General features: G+C 46.8%; 1 protein-coding gene across 1 annotated transcript in view; it reads left to right on the forward strand.

Moving 5' to 3' along the window:
• The first annotated feature begins 1,163 nt into the window (after positions 1–1,163).
• Positions 1,164–18,993, forward strand: part of BRMS1 (BRMS1 transcriptional repressor and anoikis regulator) — a 27,082-nt gene continuing 9,252 nt past the window's right edge. Inside the window, exons 1-9 of the mRNA XM_069740274.1 lie at positions 1,164–1,282; positions 4,116–4,244; positions 7,381–7,471; positions 7,841–7,968; positions 8,064–8,143; positions 11,419–11,515; positions 12,120–12,212; positions 12,478–12,542; positions 18,501–18,540. Of these exons, the coding sequence (XP_069596375.1) occupies positions 4,139–4,244; positions 7,381–7,471; positions 7,841–7,968; positions 8,064–8,143; positions 11,419–11,515; positions 12,120–12,212; positions 12,478–12,542; positions 18,501–18,540 (700 nt within the window). The 5' untranslated portion in view covers positions 1,164–1,282; positions 4,116–4,138. The remainder of the gene's footprint in view (positions 1,283–4,115; positions 4,245–7,380; positions 7,472–7,840; positions 7,969–8,063; positions 8,144–11,418; positions 11,516–12,119; positions 12,213–12,477; positions 12,543–18,500; positions 18,541–18,993) is intronic.

Below are 18,993 nucleotides of genomic sequence, written 5' to 3' on the forward strand. Positions count from 1 at the left end.
CTGCTCTAAGCCAGAGAAACCAAGGAAAGACCGGACCACAGGCCGCCCTAATGCACAAACAAGTTCCTCATCATAGAGACAGATTGTTTGTGCTTCAGGGCAGCCCGTGGTCCGGTCTTTCCTTGGTTTCTCTGGCTTAGAGCAGGAAGATAAGACTCTGCCTACAGTCCCGACTCGAAGCACGAGCATCTCATTAACTGAAAACGTCAACCTCTGATTACACAAGAACCACAAGACGGATTTCTTCACTCCACGTATCATTTTAATCACTGTAACAGCAGCAACATGACAATGCCTGTAGTTTCTTAACAGAATCCTGCTGACAGGTTCTCTTTAAAGTATTACCCAAGTACTTAGTGTACAGAAGAGATGATAATTGTTAAAATAATCATCAGTGATGTGTGTTGAAATAGCAGCTGCCATCTTGTGCCGCCCCAGCGCTGCTCCACCTGCATCATATGGCTGCGGAGCTTTCTTTTTTTGCTCTTGCCTCAGACTGTTCCTTTGTTACTGTAAGCTGATGAGAGTCAGGCGGTCACATGATGCAGGAGCGGATCGGCGCAGCGCTGGAGATGGCGATCGCTAACAATTGTACGTACATTACTAATCGCTAACAGATTCTGAACAAAACCCTGCGGGAGCGCTGCAAGAAGGAAACAGTAAAGCAATACTGATAATTCAAGGTTTTATTTCTGGAAGACTCTGTGCACACCTGCGTTTTGCAGTTTCCATTCTCGGCACAGAAGAATTGGATTTATGTGGAGTATGGAGAGGGTAGGACTGAATGGCAGAAGGACGTGACCTCTTCTTTGTCAGGCTCTGTTCACACTTGCTCTGAAGTTTGGCCATAATGGTAGGAAGCCGCTGTGAGCTCGGCTGTAACCTGTGCTCAATGTCACCGCGACCTGCGCAGTCAGGGACAAGGAAAGGGCTTGGACGTCCAGCACGGAAAGACTTCAAGCAATGATTCCGTATCCCACAATGCATCGCTCTGTGGTCGTTCTAGCCGCCTGCACAACTCTATGATTTCCTTTTTTTTCCCGATTGGACGTTGTGTTTATTTTACAATCGAGGCGGGGTGTTGAAGTTATCCCGGCCCCTTCGTACGTGATTGGCTACTTGCTCTGAGTGCTTTTCTCTGATTGGGTCACTCTCACGTCGGTCACAGAGTTAAGCGATGTGGAGGAAGGCAACAGTGTGATGACGTCACGGCCAAACTAAAGGAAAGGAAGCGAGAAAAGTGAATGAAACGGGAAAAGGAGGCGGAGAGCGGCAGTCACGGGTCGGTGTGTGGGGGGGTGCAGGAGCAGGCACGGGTCGGTGTGTGGGGGGTGCAGGAGCAGTCACGGGTCGGTGTGTGGGGGGTGCAGGAGCAGTCACGGGTCGGTGTGTGGGGGGGGTGCAGGAGCAGGCACGGGTCGGTGTGTGGGGGGTGCAGGAGCAGTCACGGGTCGGTGTGTGGGGGGTGCAGGAGCAGGAGCAGGCACGGGTCGGTGTGTGGGGGGGTGCAGGAGCAGGCACGGGTCGGTGTGTGGGGGGTGCAGGAGCAGTCACGGGTCGGTGTGTGGGGGGTGCAGGAGCAGTCACGGGTCGGTGTGTGGGGGGGGTGCAGGAGCAGTCACGGGTCGGTGTGTGGGGGGTGCAGGAGCAGTCACGGGTCGGTGTGTGGGGGGTGCAGGAGCAGGAGCAGGCACGGGTCGGTGTGTGGGGGGTGCAGGAGCAGTCACGGGTCGGTGTGTGGGGGGTACAGGAGCAGGCACGGGTCGGTGTGTGGGGGGTGCAGGAGCAGTCACGGGTCGGTGTGTGGGGGGTACAGGAGCAGGCACGGGTCGGTGTGTGGGGGGTGCAGGAGCAGTCACGGGTCGGTGTGTGGGGGGTGCAGGAGCAGTCACGGGTCGGTGTGTGGGGGGTGCAGGAGCAGTCACGGGTCGGTGTGTGTGGGGGGTGCAGGAGCAGGCACGGGTCGGTGTGTGGGGGGTGCAGGAGCAGGAGCAGGCACGGGTCGGTGTGTGGGGGGTGCAGGAGCAGGAGCAGGCACGGGTCGGTGTGTGGGGGGTGCAGGAGCAGGAGCAGTCACGGGTCGGTGTGTGGGGGGGTGCAGGAGCAGTCACGGGTCGGTGTGTGGGGGGTACAGGAGCAGTCACGGGTCGGTGTGTGGGGGGTGCAGGAGCAGTCACGGGTCGGTGTGTGTGGGGGGTGCAGGAGCAGGCACGGGTCGGTGTGTGGGGGGTGCAGGAGCAGGAGCAGGCACGGGTCGGTGTGTGGGGGGTGCAGGAGCAGTCACGGGTCGGTGTGTGGGGGGTACAGGAGCAGTCACGGGTCGGTGTGTGGGGGGTGCAGGAGCAGTCACGGGTCGGTGTGTGTGGGGGGTGCAGGAGCAGGCACGGGTCGGTGTGTGTGGGGTACAGGAGCAGTCACGGGTCGGTGTGTGTGGGGTACAGGAGCAGTCACGGGTCGTTGTGTGGGGGGTGCAGGAGCAGTCACGGGTCGTTGTGTGGGGGGTGCAGGAGCAGGCACGGGTCGGTGTGTGTGGGGGGTGCAGGAGCAGGCACGGGTCGTTGTGTGGGGGTGCAGGAGCAGGCACGGGTCGTTGTGTGGGGGGTGCAGGAGCAGGCACGGGTCGGTGTGTGGGGGGTGCAGGAGCAGGCACGGGTCGGTGTGTGGGGGGTGCAGGAGCAGGCACGGGTCGTTGTGTGGGGGTGCAGGAGCAGGCACGGGTCGGTGTGTGGGGGTGCAGGAGCAGGCACGGGTCGGTGTGTGGGGGGGGCGAGGGGCAGTGACGGGTCGGTGTGTGTGGGGGGCGAGGGGTAGTGACGGGTCGGTGTGTGTGTGTGGGGGGGGGGGGAGGGCGAGTGGCAGGCACAGGTCGTTGTGTGGGGGGGTGAGGGGCAGTGACGGGTCTGTGTGTGGCCTAAAATAATGTCTGCGCCTTCCTATGTGTTACCAATTGGAAATATCGAGATCACACGCAGGCCCAAAGATCATTGATGTAAGAGGAATCTGTTACCAGGTGTTTGTTTCCCCATCTGAGAGCAGCATGATGGAGGGGCAGAGACCTTGATTCCAGCGACGTCCCTTACTGGACTGCTTGCTGCAGTTTTTCATAAAATCAGTTTTATCAGCAGGAGATTATCAGTAGAGGACTAGTAATCCTGCTGCCATGTAGCCCTCCAAATTCATGAGCTATGTATATCCCTGCCCTCACTGCCGATTGACAGCTTTCTGCCTATGCACAGCATACACAGAAATTTGCCAATCAGGAGCGTGGGTGGGGATATAATACAGACTTTCGCAAAACTACAGCAAGCAGCTTCGTAAACCACACATCACTGGAATCAGGGTTTCTGTCCCTATATTATGCTGCTCTCAGATGGGGAGCAAAAAAAAACACCTGGTGACAGATTATCTTTAAACACCCTGATTCCAACGGGGCTGTATTGATTTGTACCGCTCGGTAGAGTAACAACCACCCTAAAAAAGCTTCTAATATGTCCCATCAACTGCTCCCCATCTGATTACACACTGTGGAGGAGGGGATTCATGTGGTCCCTTGGACACCACCTGGAGCACCACAGACTGGTGGTTCTCCCCATGGGGAGCATAAGGACATTAGTATAGGGATGGCAGTGACATCTGGGGAAGTAACGCTCATCCCAAATACTGTGGGGGCTCCCTGATTGGCGGGTGCTCGGACGCCGCTCCATTTCTGGGATGTGTTCATCACTGGAGTCTCCTGTGTCATCATTGCATCAGGGCTGTGCTTTAAGGGGGCTGGCTGACTAGCTCATTTCACTAATGAAACCAGCCCCCTTCCTTCACAACCAATGCACAGCAAAGAGGGGGGCTGTCTTGGTTATTAAAAGGGGGGGGGAGCTGTCCAAGATGCTTCACACGACTTTTCTCAAAACGTTCCTACGAGTAGCACAATCTGGAGGTGATGCTGCTATGGGCGAGACCAGTAGCTGTAGATTAGGGCACCTTAGTGATTTAACAAATATTAGTAAACTGTATCTGATCTAAAGGCAAGTGTTGAAAATATCAGTCCCGTGTTAAAGGTCACATAAAAAAGAGAAATGTTTGTAATGAGCCTTTTTTCTTCCTCTCCTCCTCCGCAGAGAACAGCATTTATCTTCCCACAATGGAACCTGAAGCAGATTCAGCTACAGAAATGAACGGGCAAGAAGAAGTGGACAGTGAGCGGGAGGACAGCGTCAGTCAGTCGGACTCCGAGGAGGAGAGCTCGGGTGTGTGTTTGCCGTATTCATCATTACATTGTACTTCTGTATACCCATCTGGGACCTTCTGCTTCCACCAATATTCTGTGCAAAAACTGTCACACTTACTCTAAGGCTATATCCACCTATGCACAGTATTTTATAAAAAAAAAGCTTCCTAAATACAAAGTGAAACCACTTTCAATCTTAGTATCAAAGGCCTTTATCTAGTTGAATGCTCTGCGAAAAAGATTCCCCAAATCAATCAGGGATTCTGGTTGACTGTTCTCCTGTTTACTTCTCTTAATGCAAGAAATGGCAGCAGGGAGGGAGTTGAACACAGATTTCCACATAGTAGAGAGGGGACTATGTATCTAGAGTCTCAGGGAGGGAAGAGGAAAAAGGCTATGGATAGGAGGAAATAAGTGCAAAATATAGAAGCTGTGCTAATATGAGCTTTTGATGACAGCAGCCACTTGGAAACACTCACCCTAGAGAAAAATATGAAATTTGGATCGTTATGCAAACTTATCGGCGATGGTCAGAAAAAAAAAAGATTTACAAATAGAAACTTTAACTTTTTTATTCATCTCCAATAACATATGAAACAAATGTTTCCATTTCAAAGGTACCTATGGAATGGAGAGGTCTGTAATTTTTATCGTAGGTACGGAACACTTCACCTGTGAGACAGAATCTAAAAATAAAAACCAGAAAATCATTGTATGATTTTTACATAATTTAAATTGTATTTTATTGCATGAATTAAGTAGTTGATCACCGACCAACCAGCAAGAATTCTGCCTCTCATAGACCTGTTAGTTTTTCTTTAAGAAGCTGCCTACTCTGCACTCATTACTTGTATAAAAGACACCTGTCCAACATGCTCAATCACACCCCAACCTCTCCACCATGGCCAAGACTGAAGAGTTGTATAAGAACACCAGGGACAAAATTATAGACCTGCACAAGGCTGGCATGGGTTACAGGACAATAAGCAAGCAGCTTGGTGAGAAGGCAACAAATGTTCACACAATTATTGAAAAATGGTAGAAACACAACATGACTGTCAATCTTCCTCGGTCTGGGGCTCCATGCATGATCTTGCCTCGTGGGGTAAGGATGATTCTGAGAAAGGTCAGGAATCAACCCACATCTACACTGGAGGACCTGGTCAATGACCTGAAGAGAGCTGGCACCACAGTCTCAAACATTAGTGACACACTACACCGCCATGGATTAAAATCCTGCAGGGCACACAAGGTCCCCCGACTCACACCAGCACATGTCCAGGCCTATTTGAAGTTCACCAATGACCATCTGGATGATCCAGAGGAGGCATGGGAGAAGGTCGTGTGGTCAGATGAGACCAAAATAGAACTTTTTGGTATCGATTCCATTTGCCATGTTTGGAAGAAGGATGAGTAAAACCCCCAAGAACACAGTCCCAACCGTGAAGCATGGTGGGGGAAACATCATACTTTGGGTGTGTTTTTCTGCAAAGGGGACAGGACAACTGCACCATATTGAAGGGAGGATGGATAGGGTCATGTATTGCAAGATATGAGCCAACGACCTCCTTTTCTCAGTAAGAGGGTTGAAGATGGGTCGTGACTGGGTCATCCAGCATGACAATTTCAAAAACCTGACCGGCACATCCAAACATAGACTCAGTGTGAACAGGTGCTGAACCCAGAGTCGCCAACTCGTATATAGTTAAGTAAATAAGGCAGCACACTGCAGCGCTAGAACATACAAACTTGAAAAACGAAATTTGAACTGCATTACTGCACTAGAAATATGAAAAATGAGAGATTTTAGCGCATAAAAATGGCCAATTTTATGTGTACCTGGTAGCCCCGTTACGGCATCTCTCTTATACCCGGTCCTAAAACTTGCCTTACCTCGCTGAGAATAAACGTCTCCATCTGAATGGGTACATGTGAAAACCTCTTACTAGACTAAAATTCTCTCTCTCTGTGGAGGGGTATTGGACCTGCTGTAATTAAAACACCTGTGGCTAGGAGGCGGAGTGCACGATCATAAGGCTAAAGAATACATTATTGCTGCCTTATTTACTTAACTATATACGAGTTGGCGACTCTGGGTTCAGCACCTGTTCACACTGAGTCTATGTTTGGATGTGCAGGTCAGGTTTTTGAAATGTATTCTCTAGCCTTCTGATCGTGCACTCCGCCTCCTAGCTTCAGGTGTTTTAATTACAGCAGGTCCAATACCCCTCCACAGAGAGAGAGAATTTTAGTCTAGTAAGAGGTTTCACATGTACCCATTCAGATGGAGACGTTTATTCTCAGCGAGGTAAGGCAAGTTTTAGGACCTGGTATAAAAGAGATGCCGTAACGGGGCTACCAGGTACACATAAAATTGGCCATTTTTATGCACTAAAAGCTCTCATTTTTCATATTTCTAGTGCAGTAATGCAGTTCAAATTTCGTTTTTCAAGTTAGTATGTTCTAGCGCTGCAGTGTGCTGCCCTATTTACTTATCCAGCATGACAATGACCAGAAATGCGCAGCCAGGTCAACTAAGGAGTGTCTCTGAAAGAAGCATTTCAAGGTCCTGGGGTGGCCTACCCAGTCTCCAGACCTGAACCCAATACAAAGTCTTTGGCAGAAGCTGAAACTCAATGTTTCCCAGCGGCAACCGAGAAACCTGAAAGATCTGGAGAAAATGTGTATGGAGGAGTGGGACAAAATCCCTGCTGCAGTGCGTGCAAACCTGGTCAAGAACTACAGGAAACGTCTGACCTCTGTAATTGCAAACAAAGGTTTCTGCACCAAATATTAAGTTCTATTTTTCTATTCTACCAAATACTTATTTCATGCAATAAAATGCAAATTAATCATGTAAAAATCATTCAATGTGATGATTTTTATTTTTTTTTACTTTTTAAATTCTGTCTCTCAGGTGAAGTGTACCTACGATAAAAAAAAAAAATGACTCTCCATTCTTTGTGGGTGGGAAAACTTGCAAAATCGTCAGCGTATCAAATACTTATTTTCCCCACTGTATATGGACCAGAAATGTTTTCTAAATTGCAAAAACAAATTACCTAAACTTATTATAACGGTTACAAAATGTGAACACTTAAATGAAATGTGGTGTATTGTATGAGGCAGGTGGTTACAATCTTTCCTCTTGACAGATATGGATGACTTGGATTGTGAACGTCGCCGAAATGAGTGTCTTGATGAGATGTGCCATCTGGAAAAGCAGTTCTCAGAATTGAAGGAAAAGTGAGTAACCCTCACCTCTGCTGTACGGCCGGCTCCTGCCTAAGCCCACGGTCACACGCTCAGTATTTGGTCAGTATTTCACATCAGTGTTTGTAAGCCAAAACCAGGAGTGGGTGATAAAGCGGGGACGGGTTTCTATTATTGTTCCTCTCCTGATTGTGGCTTACAAACACTGATGTAAAATACTGAACGTGTGAACATGGCCTAAAGCTGATCGTAAATACTTTGATCCTGATCTGTCAGTAGGATGCTGTATGGACAGTGTTGATAATTTATTAACCCTCTTGGATTTGCATAGTTTTGCCATGGCTGTGAGATGGATGGATGTATTATCCTGAAATATAAAATGTACTGAAATATTGTCTGCAGGTTATTTAAGGAACGATTAAGCCAGCTCAAAGCTAAACTGGAAGAGGTGACGTGCGGTAAAGCCTTGGAGTACATCAGTCCTCTGGCAGACTTGCAGAATAACATGAAAATCCGCATAGAAGTGGCAGGTAGCATCTTATTCCCGATACCGGGGGGCTGATCTGGTAACTGCCACCACAGGACACATCTCCCCAGAGTCACATCTGTCTGTCTCTCATTTTAGGCATCTACAAGGGATTCTGTCTGGATGTCATCAAAAATCGATATGAATGTGAATTGCAGGGTGCAAAGCAACATTTAGAGGTAAAAGCATATTCTTCTGCCATCCTTTCCGCCACTTCAGCAGGAATCTTTGCCAAATCCTACGTGCAGGGGTCGCCCCAACTCTGCGTCCTGTGACCAAGCTTGGAGAAGGGGACAATGGCTTGAAAGTGCCAGAAGTTGCATTTGTTTTCAAAACTTCGTGCTGCGCAAAAAAAAAAAATTGCAACTTTTCATTTTTATTTATTTTTATTTATTATTTTTATTTACGAGAAGTGTAGCAAGAATGTTTGAACCACACCCAAAGTCTTTAAGATGCTGGCGGATCCGCTGTGTTTCTCAAAGTGAAGACTCTCCAGGAAATCACAAGTGGTCTTTTTTTCCTGAAGTGTGCGTTGTGTTTTTTGTTTTTTTTCTGTTTTTTTTTTTTTTTTTTCTTAATATCTTCCGGCTGACAAATGGAATAACGGTCAGGTCACTTTCTGCCACTTTATGGCTTTCGCATCTTGAAGAGTTTAAGAGGTGACCAAAGACTGAACGATAGGTACAAGTAACTCTGACTTTGCTGTGCATTAGGTTCCTTCTCTGTAGAGTGTTTTCTGCATATACTAGTGATGAGTGAGTGTGCTGGGATAAAGTGTTATCTGAGCATGCTCGGGTGCTAACAGTGACTGGCGTTCTCAAATATGTTCGAGTCCTCCCCGCCCCTGCATGTCTCACGGCTGTTCAACAGTCTTAACACATGTATGGATTGTCTAACAAACAGGAAATCGCTGCATCTGTTGCAGCTTTCGAACAGCCCCAAGATATACAGCCGCGGTGACGAACGTTATTTTCAAGCACACCGAAATCACTTGGTTAGCATCAGAGCATGCTCAGTTAACGCCTTATCCTAGCATGTTCACTCATCACTAGCACATATCCTCAGAATCTAATTAATTTTCTTCCTCTATTGTTTTGTTCAATTTGAGTTGAAGGGAATCTGTCAGTAGGATCAACCCTACTAAGCCGTCTATATGGGCACATCGGTCATAGGCAGTTGAATACAATGATACATTGAGATATGCAATCTGATGTCGTCTTCTAGAGAAATTCATGATCTTATTATATGTAAATGAGTGGTTAAGATCTATGGGCTGGACATAGGTCTCCCTGAGAATCTTCCTGCAGAGCTTACTGTAAATAAAAGGGGCAGTAATGTCCGTTCTCTGCTCTCCTGATGTCACTGCAGAGCTGTGTGTGATATAACTTACACATCTGCAGGTCCCTCTTCTTCCAGCTCACAGGCAGACAGGGTTACAATACAGCAGAGCTGTGACTGCTAACGTGTTTGTTATAAGACAGAGTTCAGTTCTACTGTTCTGTTTGTCTTACTTTTTCGCACTGGCAACTCTATTTATTTATAATAAGCTCTAATAATAAGCTCTGGAGGCAGATTCTCGGGGAGATCTATGTCCAGCCCAGAGATCTTAACAGCCCAATTATATAAAGAAAAACTTGGATTTCTCTAGAAAAAGACATTGGATTGCAGATATCAAGGCGTTGATCCTGTTGACAGATTCTTGCTGCTCGAATTGGTCTGTTAGTGCATACTTGCAGACAAAAACAATGTGACTTCTCTCCACCCTTGTCCCCTTAATTGATGTTTCTTTAGACATACAAGTGCTTCTCACAAAATTAAAATATCAAAAAGTTCATTTATTTCAGTTCCTCAATACAAAAAGTGAAACTCGTATATTATATAGTAATTACAAACAGTGATCTATTTCAAGTGTTTGTTTCTGTTAATGTTGATGATTATGGCTTACAGCCAATGAAAACCCAAAAGGTGTTATGGAAGCCCAGGTTGCTTTGATAGCAGCCTTCAGCTCGTCTGCATTGTTGGGTCTGGTGTCTCTCATCTTCCTCTTGACAATACTCCATAGATTCTCTATGGGGTTAAGGTCAGGTGAGTTTGCTGCCAATCAAGCACAGTGATAGTGTTGTCTGTAAACCAGGTATTGGTACTTTTGGCAGTGTAGACAGGGGCCAAGTCCTGCTGGAGAATGACATTTCCATCTCCAGAAAGCTTGTCGGCAGAGGGAAGCATGAAGTGCTCTAAAATTTCCTGGTAGACGGCTGCGCTGACTTTGGTCTTGATAAATCACAGTGGACCTACACCAGCAGATGACATGGCTCCCCAAACCATCACTGATTGTGGAGACTTCACACTAGACCTCAGCAGCTTGGATTGTGACCTCTCCACTCTTCCTCCAGACTCTGGGACCTTCATTTCTAATTGAAATGCAAAATTTAGTTTAATCTGAGAACAGCTTGGACCAGTGAGCAACAGTCCAGTTCTTTTTCTCCATGGCCCAGGAAAGACGCTTCTGGCTTTGTCTATTGGCCATGAGTGGCTTGACACAATGCGACACTTGTAGCCCAGGTCCTGGATACGTCGGTGTGTGGAGGTTCTTGAAGCAATGACTCCAGCAGCAGTCCGCTCCTTGTGAATCTACACCAGATTTTTGAATGGCCTTTTCTTAACAATCCTCTCAAGGTTGAGGTTATCCCGGTTTCTTGTGCACCTTTTTCTACCACACTTTTTTTCCTTCCACTCAACTTTCCATTAATATGCTTGTGGAGTGTGTCAATGACCTCCTTCTGGACATCTGTCAAGTCAGCAGTCTTCCCCATGATTGTTGAGCCTGCTGAAACAGACTAAGGGACCTTTATAAACACTTAGGAAGCCTTTGCAGGTGTTTTTTTGTTAATTTTTCTAATTTACTGTGAGAACTTTTGGATTTTCATTGCCTGTAAGCCATAATCATCAACATTAACAGAAAAAACACTTGAAATAGATCACCGTTTGTAATGACTCTATAGAATGAGTTTCACTTTTTGTATTGAACTGAAATAAATTTACTTTTTGATGATCTAATTTAGTGAGAAGCAGCTGTACATGGGGCGAGTCTCATGGGGTGAGAAGCAGTTGGGGATCTTCCTCTTGGACAAGTCATCCTAATCGCATCGTCCACACCTCCGTTTACAAGTGTATATTTTCTCTCGATGTGGCTGCAGTAACAGAGCCAGTCTGAGTTTTGCAGCCAGTGGTTGGGCGGTAGGAATCGGATAACCGCATTCCTTGTAAAGCACCTGCTAAGCTATAAATGCAGAAGATCACTGACGCCGGTGGATTAGGCCAGTAGATGACTTGTGAAACCCTTCTAGGACCTGCTAGAATATTGCAATTAGATATTAAAACCTTTTATTACTAGAATATCGTATTCGCTCTTGTTAGATTGTTCATTTACACGTGTATTATGTTGTGTTTGCAGAGTGAGAAGATTCTCCTGTTCGATAACATGCAGTGCGAGCTTCTAGAGCGGATCCAGAGGCTGGAGGAAGATCGGCAGAGCATCGACATTTCATCCGGTATGAAACCTCATCAGAGTATATTGTTGAATGCTGCCTTATATTCTGCACTGATTTTTAGATATACTAGTGTTTACTTATACAGTTCCCACTCTAGAGGAATCGGGAAGGGAACGTGCTGGGATAAGGTGTTATCTGAGCATGCTCGGGTGCTAACAGTGTCATCAGTGTGCTTGAAGAATATGTTCATGTCTCCCGGCTGTTCGACAGGCACAACACATGCTTGTTTATTAGGTAATCCCTGCTTGTGTTGCGGCTCTCGAACAGCCGAGACATGCAGCTGCAGGGACTCGAACGGATTATTCGAGCATGCCGAAAACACTGTGTTAGCACCCGAGCATGCTCAGATAACACCTACTCCCAGACATTCGCTCTTCTCTAGATTTAATTCTCTTTTGCGTGGAGAATGCCTGCTTGTGCAGCAGATTTTTCCATTTATATGCTGACTGTTAGCGTTTCAATAGTTGTACAGTAAGAAAAATTGGGAGAAAATTGTATCAGGAAATGAGCTAAAGGGGTTCCCACCCTACGGGACGGCACACGGGTCCCATAGCCTTTACCCTGAATAAACAGCAGCCTGCCTAGCATGTTTTTCGTTTATTAGAGTGGTGGGATGAAGAGTTGAGGTCAAAACGAAGCCGCAGAAAATGGGATCCGTTTCGGTCGGAGAAGAAGAGGAAGGTCCCATTGGTTTCTGGTATCCTTTATTAAATATTCTGTATGTTGGAAGTTGAGGAAGGACATACATCGACAGATCATCCCTTCTGTGCCTGATCACTGCTTTCAGCAGTGAAGCCGGTATAGTTGGTAGAAGACTCCTGGTTCCAGTGATTGGCTGCAGCGGTTAAAGTTACAGAGATTTCTATTTCCGGTTCATTATGACTTGTATAAAAGCTCTGCTATCATCGCTGTTATTTCTGATCTCTATGTAAAGGTGAAGTTCTCCTTGACTACTACACTAGGTCCTTATATTGTATACATGCTGCGGGATTTGGATATCCTGGAGGACTGGACGGCGATCAAGAAGGTAACTGCTCTGTTCTGTAATCTGTATAGGTGCCGGGAATATCGCTGCACAGAACGCTCATCCGTGCAAATGCGAGAACCATTTGTATTATAGAACTGCTCATATTTTTTGCTGGGAACTAAGTGGATCCATGGAAGGTCAGGTTAGGCCGAACTTGAGTACAAAGTTCGCTTTGGGTACCAGAACTTGATCCCGTATCTGAACCCAAACTTTGGTGCTTTTAAAATGGCTGTGAAATGGTCATAGTTAGAGCTAGGGGGGGCTGCAAAAGGAAGCAAAATGGGGGTAATATCAGGACAATTGCCCTGCAAACAGATGTGGATAGGGAAATTACCTTTTAAAAGGGTTTTCCCATGTACAAACTTAATTTTAATCAATATATTTTTTTGTTTTTTAAACTTGGGGACGCCCCAAAACATTTGGAATGGCAAATACATTCCACTGCAGTTTGTTCTAACACACAACTCTGTATTCAGCAGGAATGTAATAAAATCAGTGAATTTATTTCTTCATTTTTTTAAAAAAAGGAAAAAGTTATATCCTATGGTACACCACTTGTAAATAAGTTATAATTTCTTACAGCATTATGCACATATGGCAGCGTTCTTCCGACGCGGATTCCTTTCCGACCATGATTAAAACGTCAGTCGAAACGCGTTGGAAGAACGCTGCCATATGTGCATAATGCTGTAAGAAATTATAGCTTATTCACAAGTGGTGTACCATAGGATATAACTTTATCCTTTTTTCAAAAAAATGAAGAAATAAATTCACTGATTTTGTTAACTTCCTGCTGGATTCATCGATTTTTCTGTGGACTGAGTGCTCAACTTTTCCCTGCAAGAACAGATGTGGAATAGCCGATATTCAGGTGAGCTGACTATCTTTTGGTTTTTTTATAACTGTATTCAGCCAAGGGTACGGACAAGTCCTGTGGGATCCTGGTTCATTTTAAAGGGAATCTGTCACCCCATTTTTTGCCTATAAACTGCGGCCACCGGCATCAGGGGCTTATCTACAGCATTCTGTAATGCTGTAGATAAGGCCCCAATGTAACCTGCAAGTTAAGAAAAGCAAGTTAGATTATACTCCCCAGGGGTGGTCCTGGGGTGGTGCGGTCCGGGGCCTCCTATCATGTTACGATGACGTCCTCTTCTTGTCTTCACGCTCCGGCGCAGGCGTACTTTATCTGTCCTATTGAGTGCAGAGCAAAGTACTGCAGTGCGCAGGTGCTGGGCCTCTCTGACCTTTCCCGGCGCCTGCGCACTGCAGTCCTTTAGCTGCTCTCAACAGCGCAGATAAAGTACGCCTGCTCCGGAGCCACGACAGGATGCAAAGAGGACGTCGTCGTAAGAAGATGGGAGGCGCCGGACTGCGACGCCCATCGGACGGGACCGCCCCTGGGTGAGTATAATCTAACTTATTTTTCTTATCTTTCAGGTGACATGGGGGCTTATCTACAACATTACAGAATGCTGTAGATAAGCCCCTGATGCCGGTGGCTGCAGCTTATAGGCGAAAAATGGGGTGACAGGTTCCTTAAATGAATGTGTGCTTGCCCACGTTGGCTGTGCACAGGTGGATGTGCCCGTCTGTGATCACACCCTGTGCCGTACTAGACACTTGTGCTGACAGTACACTTGCCGCAGGCAGGCCAGAACCTTCAAGGCAGAAAGGGCCAAGCTCACGCTATGTGTCCAATTTGGAGACCCAGAAGTTAAATAGAGCAGATCCATGAATCAGCACGTGGAGACGTGTGAATATGGGGGGTGACACGGTGCTGCACATGGCGGGGTGACACGGTGCTGCACATGGCGGGGTGACACGGTGCTGCACATGGCGGGGTGACACGGTGCTGCACATGGCGGGGTGACACGGTGCTGCACATGGCGGGGTGACACGGTGCTGCACATGGCGGGGTGACACGGTGCTGCACATGGCGGGGTGACACGGTGCTGCACATATAAAGGGCTGTTGGGGGCTTATACAATATATAGGGGGATGTCAGCATATTTAATTCTCAATATTAAGTGATACAATTAATATTAACATTTTCAATATGATATATTGATATTAACCCCTTCAAGACGCAGCCCTTTTGCGTTTTCGTTTTTCGCTCCCCTCCTTTCCAGAGCCATAACTTTTTTTTTTTTTTTACTTTTTTTTTGTCAATATGGCCTTGTGAGGGCTTGTTTTTTGCTTTTGTACTCTAACATCACCATTGCTTTTACCATGTCTTGTACTAGAAAATGGGGAAAAAAAATTCCAAGTGTGGTGAAATTGCAAAAAAAAGTGCAATCCCACACTTGTTTTTTGTTTTGGCTTTTTTGCTAGGTTCACTAAATGGTAAAACTGACCTGCCATTGTGATTCTCCATGTCATTCCGAGTTCATAGATACCAAACATGTCTAGGTTATTTTTTATCCAAGTGGCGAAAAAAAAATTCCAAACTTTACTTTAAAAAAAATGCGCAATTCTCCGATACCCGTAGCGTCTCCCTTTTTCCTACGCCTGATTAGGGGGACACAGGACCATGGGTGTTATGCTGCTGCCACTAGGAGGACACTAAGTAATACAGAAAGAATAACTTCTCCCCTGCAGTATACACCCTCCTGCTGGCTCCAAGTGAACCAGTTCTTGCTTGGAGTCTGTAGGAGGCACTTGGGTCTGCTTGCAGACCCCACCGTTTTTATTTTTATTCTATTTTTTTCCTTAACGGAGCGAATGGGGGCGACGGACCCTTTCTAGGTTCCGATCTCCCCCGAACCTTCAACAGGCAAGAATGCGGAGCGTCCCTCCCCGTGCCCTTTCCTGCAATATTGGGTGCCAGCCCTCAGCTCACATTACGGGCAACGGTTCCTTTGCGTTCCGATCTCCCCCCTCCATAGCAGGCGACCACATGGAGTAACCCTCCATCTACCTCTCCTGGAGCCAGGTGCATAGCCGGACATTATATAAATGGCGTCCGTGCAGCCCCCCACTGCATCACCACTGATATAGCAGCTGATGGAAGGCGGCAGAAGCTCTCCACCCCCTCCTTGACTATGGCGACGGTGGATTGATCACCGGCCCACCGCACCTACTGTGAGTACACCTGCGGGGCCGAGGCGTAGGGGGGTCCCTGGGATAGGGGAGGTCAGCACACATACCGCAAAAGCCCCTGGTCGATGGGTCATGTTGGTCCGCAAACGGCGGTCGCGACCAGAGTGGCGGGCGTCCGTGCGCGCAAACAGCGGTCGCGTCGCTGCAGGCCGCAACCGGCTGTTATAAATTTAGCCCCCGACTTTTTCAGGCCACAAAGTTGGCTCCGCCATTTAGCACCGCCCCCTCTTTTTGGCGCTTTTCGTTCCATGAGAAGCGCCTTTACTTCCTGATCTCGGCGGCCATGTTTATCCACCTGCAGGGCTGATACCACAGTGCCTACTCCAGCGATTGGTCACAGCCTTCACAGGGCGATTTTCTGTGGACATATTGCGGCACCTCCCCTGGGGACTCAAGGCTCAGGACCTGGGTAAGTTGCAGAAATATAGCTTAACCCTTCCCCTGCTAGTATGCTATCTTTTCAAGGGGACACTATGTCTCAATCTAAGCCTTCCAAAATGACTGGCAAAACGCACACTGTGTTTTTTTGCTGCTTGTACCACTTGTAAGGTTACTTTACCCCGGGGTCACAATACTGCGTTCTGCACAGCTTGTGAACTGGTGACTACTCAGGAACCACCTGTTACTAATACCGTACCCAGTGAGCCTAGTCCCCCTGAGTGGGCTACCTCCCTTTCCCAGTCTATGGCATCACTGGTCAAAGCGATAGACACTCTCCGGGACCCCCTCCTCTAACCGGGGCGCTCACCTATCATTTACGGATGACGCTTCTGATGGACAGAACCTGCTGTCCATTAGGGGTCGTACCTTGCCAAAGAGCTCTCGCTCTTCCAGGAAATGGACCCATGCCATTTCCCCAGATCATCACCGGGAATTGGGTTCTGGGAGTTCAATTTCTGGTTCCCCCTCTCCTGGGGCTAGTAGAGAACCTGTTTCAGAGGACGATTCTGACACGTCCCTAGATCAGGAATTCCAACACGATCAGGAGACACTCGACTCCCTCTGACTCGGTGAATAAAGCCCTGAAACTAGATGAGGATCCCTTATCTAAAACGGATCAGGCTGTGTCCTTTAAGAGGACCAAGCGAGCTCACAGGGTGTTCGCAAATCATCCCGAATTTACCGAAATTGTTGACTCTCACAGGATCTGTCCAGTTAAACGTTTCACAGGGCAGAAGCTCATGCAGTCCAAATATCCCTTTGCCCCTGATCTAAGGAAAGATTGGTCAGTCTCCCCTGGTAGATCCTCTGATATTGTGTTTAGCTACTAAATCTATTTTGTCTTCTTCCGAGGGCGCCTCGGTTAAAAATCCCACTGATGGTCAGATCAACAATCTATCTCTCTCTCAGCCTTTGAAGCTTCAGCAGCTGCACTCTTTCCTTCTTTTGCCACTACTTGGGTGGCTAAAGGTACCTTCACACTGACCAACTTCACAACGATATTGCTAGCGATCCGTGATGTTGCAGCGTCCTGGATAGCGATATCGTTGTGTTTGACACGCAGCAGGGATCTGGATCCTGCTGTGACATTGTTGGTCGGCGCAGAAAGTCCAGAACTTTATTTCGTCGCTGGATCTCCCGCAGACATCGCTGAATCGGCGTGTGTGACTCCGATTCAGCGATGTCTTCACTGGTAACCAGGGTAAACATCGGGTTACTAAGGATATATATCCTGATGTTTCAGGTAATAACACATGTACATAGCCACAATGGGCCCTATCCTTTTTCTTGAAGCATTTAATGAATGTGTGCAAAGGTGATTAGGAAGGGGAAGAGGTCAGCGGTGACATCACCTATTGTGATCGGTGGATGCTGTGTGTAGAGGTGTTACCTGTCATTGTATTTCTGCCTCTGACGATAGAGCCTGCTGAAAACTCTTCCTGAAAGGATGGGAAGTGTAAGTTTAAAAAAAACAAACAAACAAAAAAAAAAACACAAATCCTTGTAGCCGGTGTGAAAAAACTAAACTCTTATTGGCTGCAATGGACTTAACGGACAGTTGGTCCTGACATTTGTGATCTTGGTGATGTAAGGAAGGACCTCCTGTATGATTTGTAGGAAAATCGTTATGTCGCACACTAAAGCGGTATACCTGAACACGGTCTATTACTTTGGTCAACAAGCCGCATTGTATAAATAAGACCCCCGTATTCTTTGTATATGTAAGTTGATCACTGTGGCTACAATAGGCTGAAGGTCATAGACTTCATTAACGCCTCCATTTTTCTTCATGTGTTTTCCTATTATTATGCATGTACAGGTTCGTTTGGAAACAGGAACACATGGGCTACTTGCACAGTGAACAAGTCTGTATGATCATGTTCACACACCACCAAGAAACCTGAAGACACAAAAGAGAATAGTAAAACCAAAAACACTCAGTTTGAAAAAATGTTGCAGTAATCCGCAAGTGCTAGTAAAAGATGTAAAAAACAGGGTATTTGGTTGATACGTTTTTTGCAAAAAATGTATACTAAGCTGCTCTACCAATCTTCACGGTATACCCTTATCAGAGCAGTCCTAACTAATGTATGCAATCCCTATCTGATGTATTTAAAAACCTGATCATCTGTATATAACCTGTGTGAACAGGGTTCAGAGAGGAAAAATCCATGTGTGCATACAGGGTAGAACAGCTTTTGTGCAGATAGCCCAAGAGGAGTGGTGGAACTCCCCAGTCTTGTAGACACAAGAGAACAATTATGGAAACAGGAACACATGGGCTACTTGCACAGACTTCATTAACGCCTCCATTTTTCTTCATGTGTTTTCCTATTATTATGCATGTACAGGTTCGTTTGGATTCACCTTCTGTCTGTTTTTTTTTTTTTTTTTTTTTTTTTGCTTTCTGCTCAGGCCAAAGCATCCGTTTCTCCACAAAAGCGAAAATCTGATGGTAAGGAAACGTGTGACATGGCGCAACCGACCTGAACTCGGTCTTCATTCCTAAACATCGAGCAGAGTCCTTCTGCTAGTTGAAAAGTCACAGATTTGTTAAGGGGAATCTGTCCACAGGCTTTTGCTCCCCCATCTGAGAGCAGCATGATGTAGGGGCAGAGACTCTGATTCCATTGATGCGTCACTTACTGGGCTCCTTGCTGCAGTCTAGATAAAGTCCCTGTTTTAATGAGCAGGAGATTATCCCTAGAGGACTGGATGTGAGCTGTGTATAACCCTGCCCCCACCATTGATTGGCAGCTCTGTCTATGCACAGTGTACACAGAAAGCTACCAATCAGTGGTGTGGGCGGGGTTATACAGCGCTCAGCATTCAGAGCTCTGCTAGATCTACAGCAGAAAAACTTTTTTTTTCTTTTTTACCTAAACTGCAGCCCAGTAAGTGGCACATC

Source organism: Ranitomeya imitator, chromosome 9 (genome assembly GCF_032444005.1).
Source record: "Ranitomeya imitator isolate aRanImi1 chromosome 9, aRanImi1.pri, whole genome shotgun sequence".
Taxonomy (NCBI): Eukaryota; Metazoa; Chordata; class Amphibia; order Anura; family Dendrobatidae; genus Ranitomeya; species Ranitomeya imitator.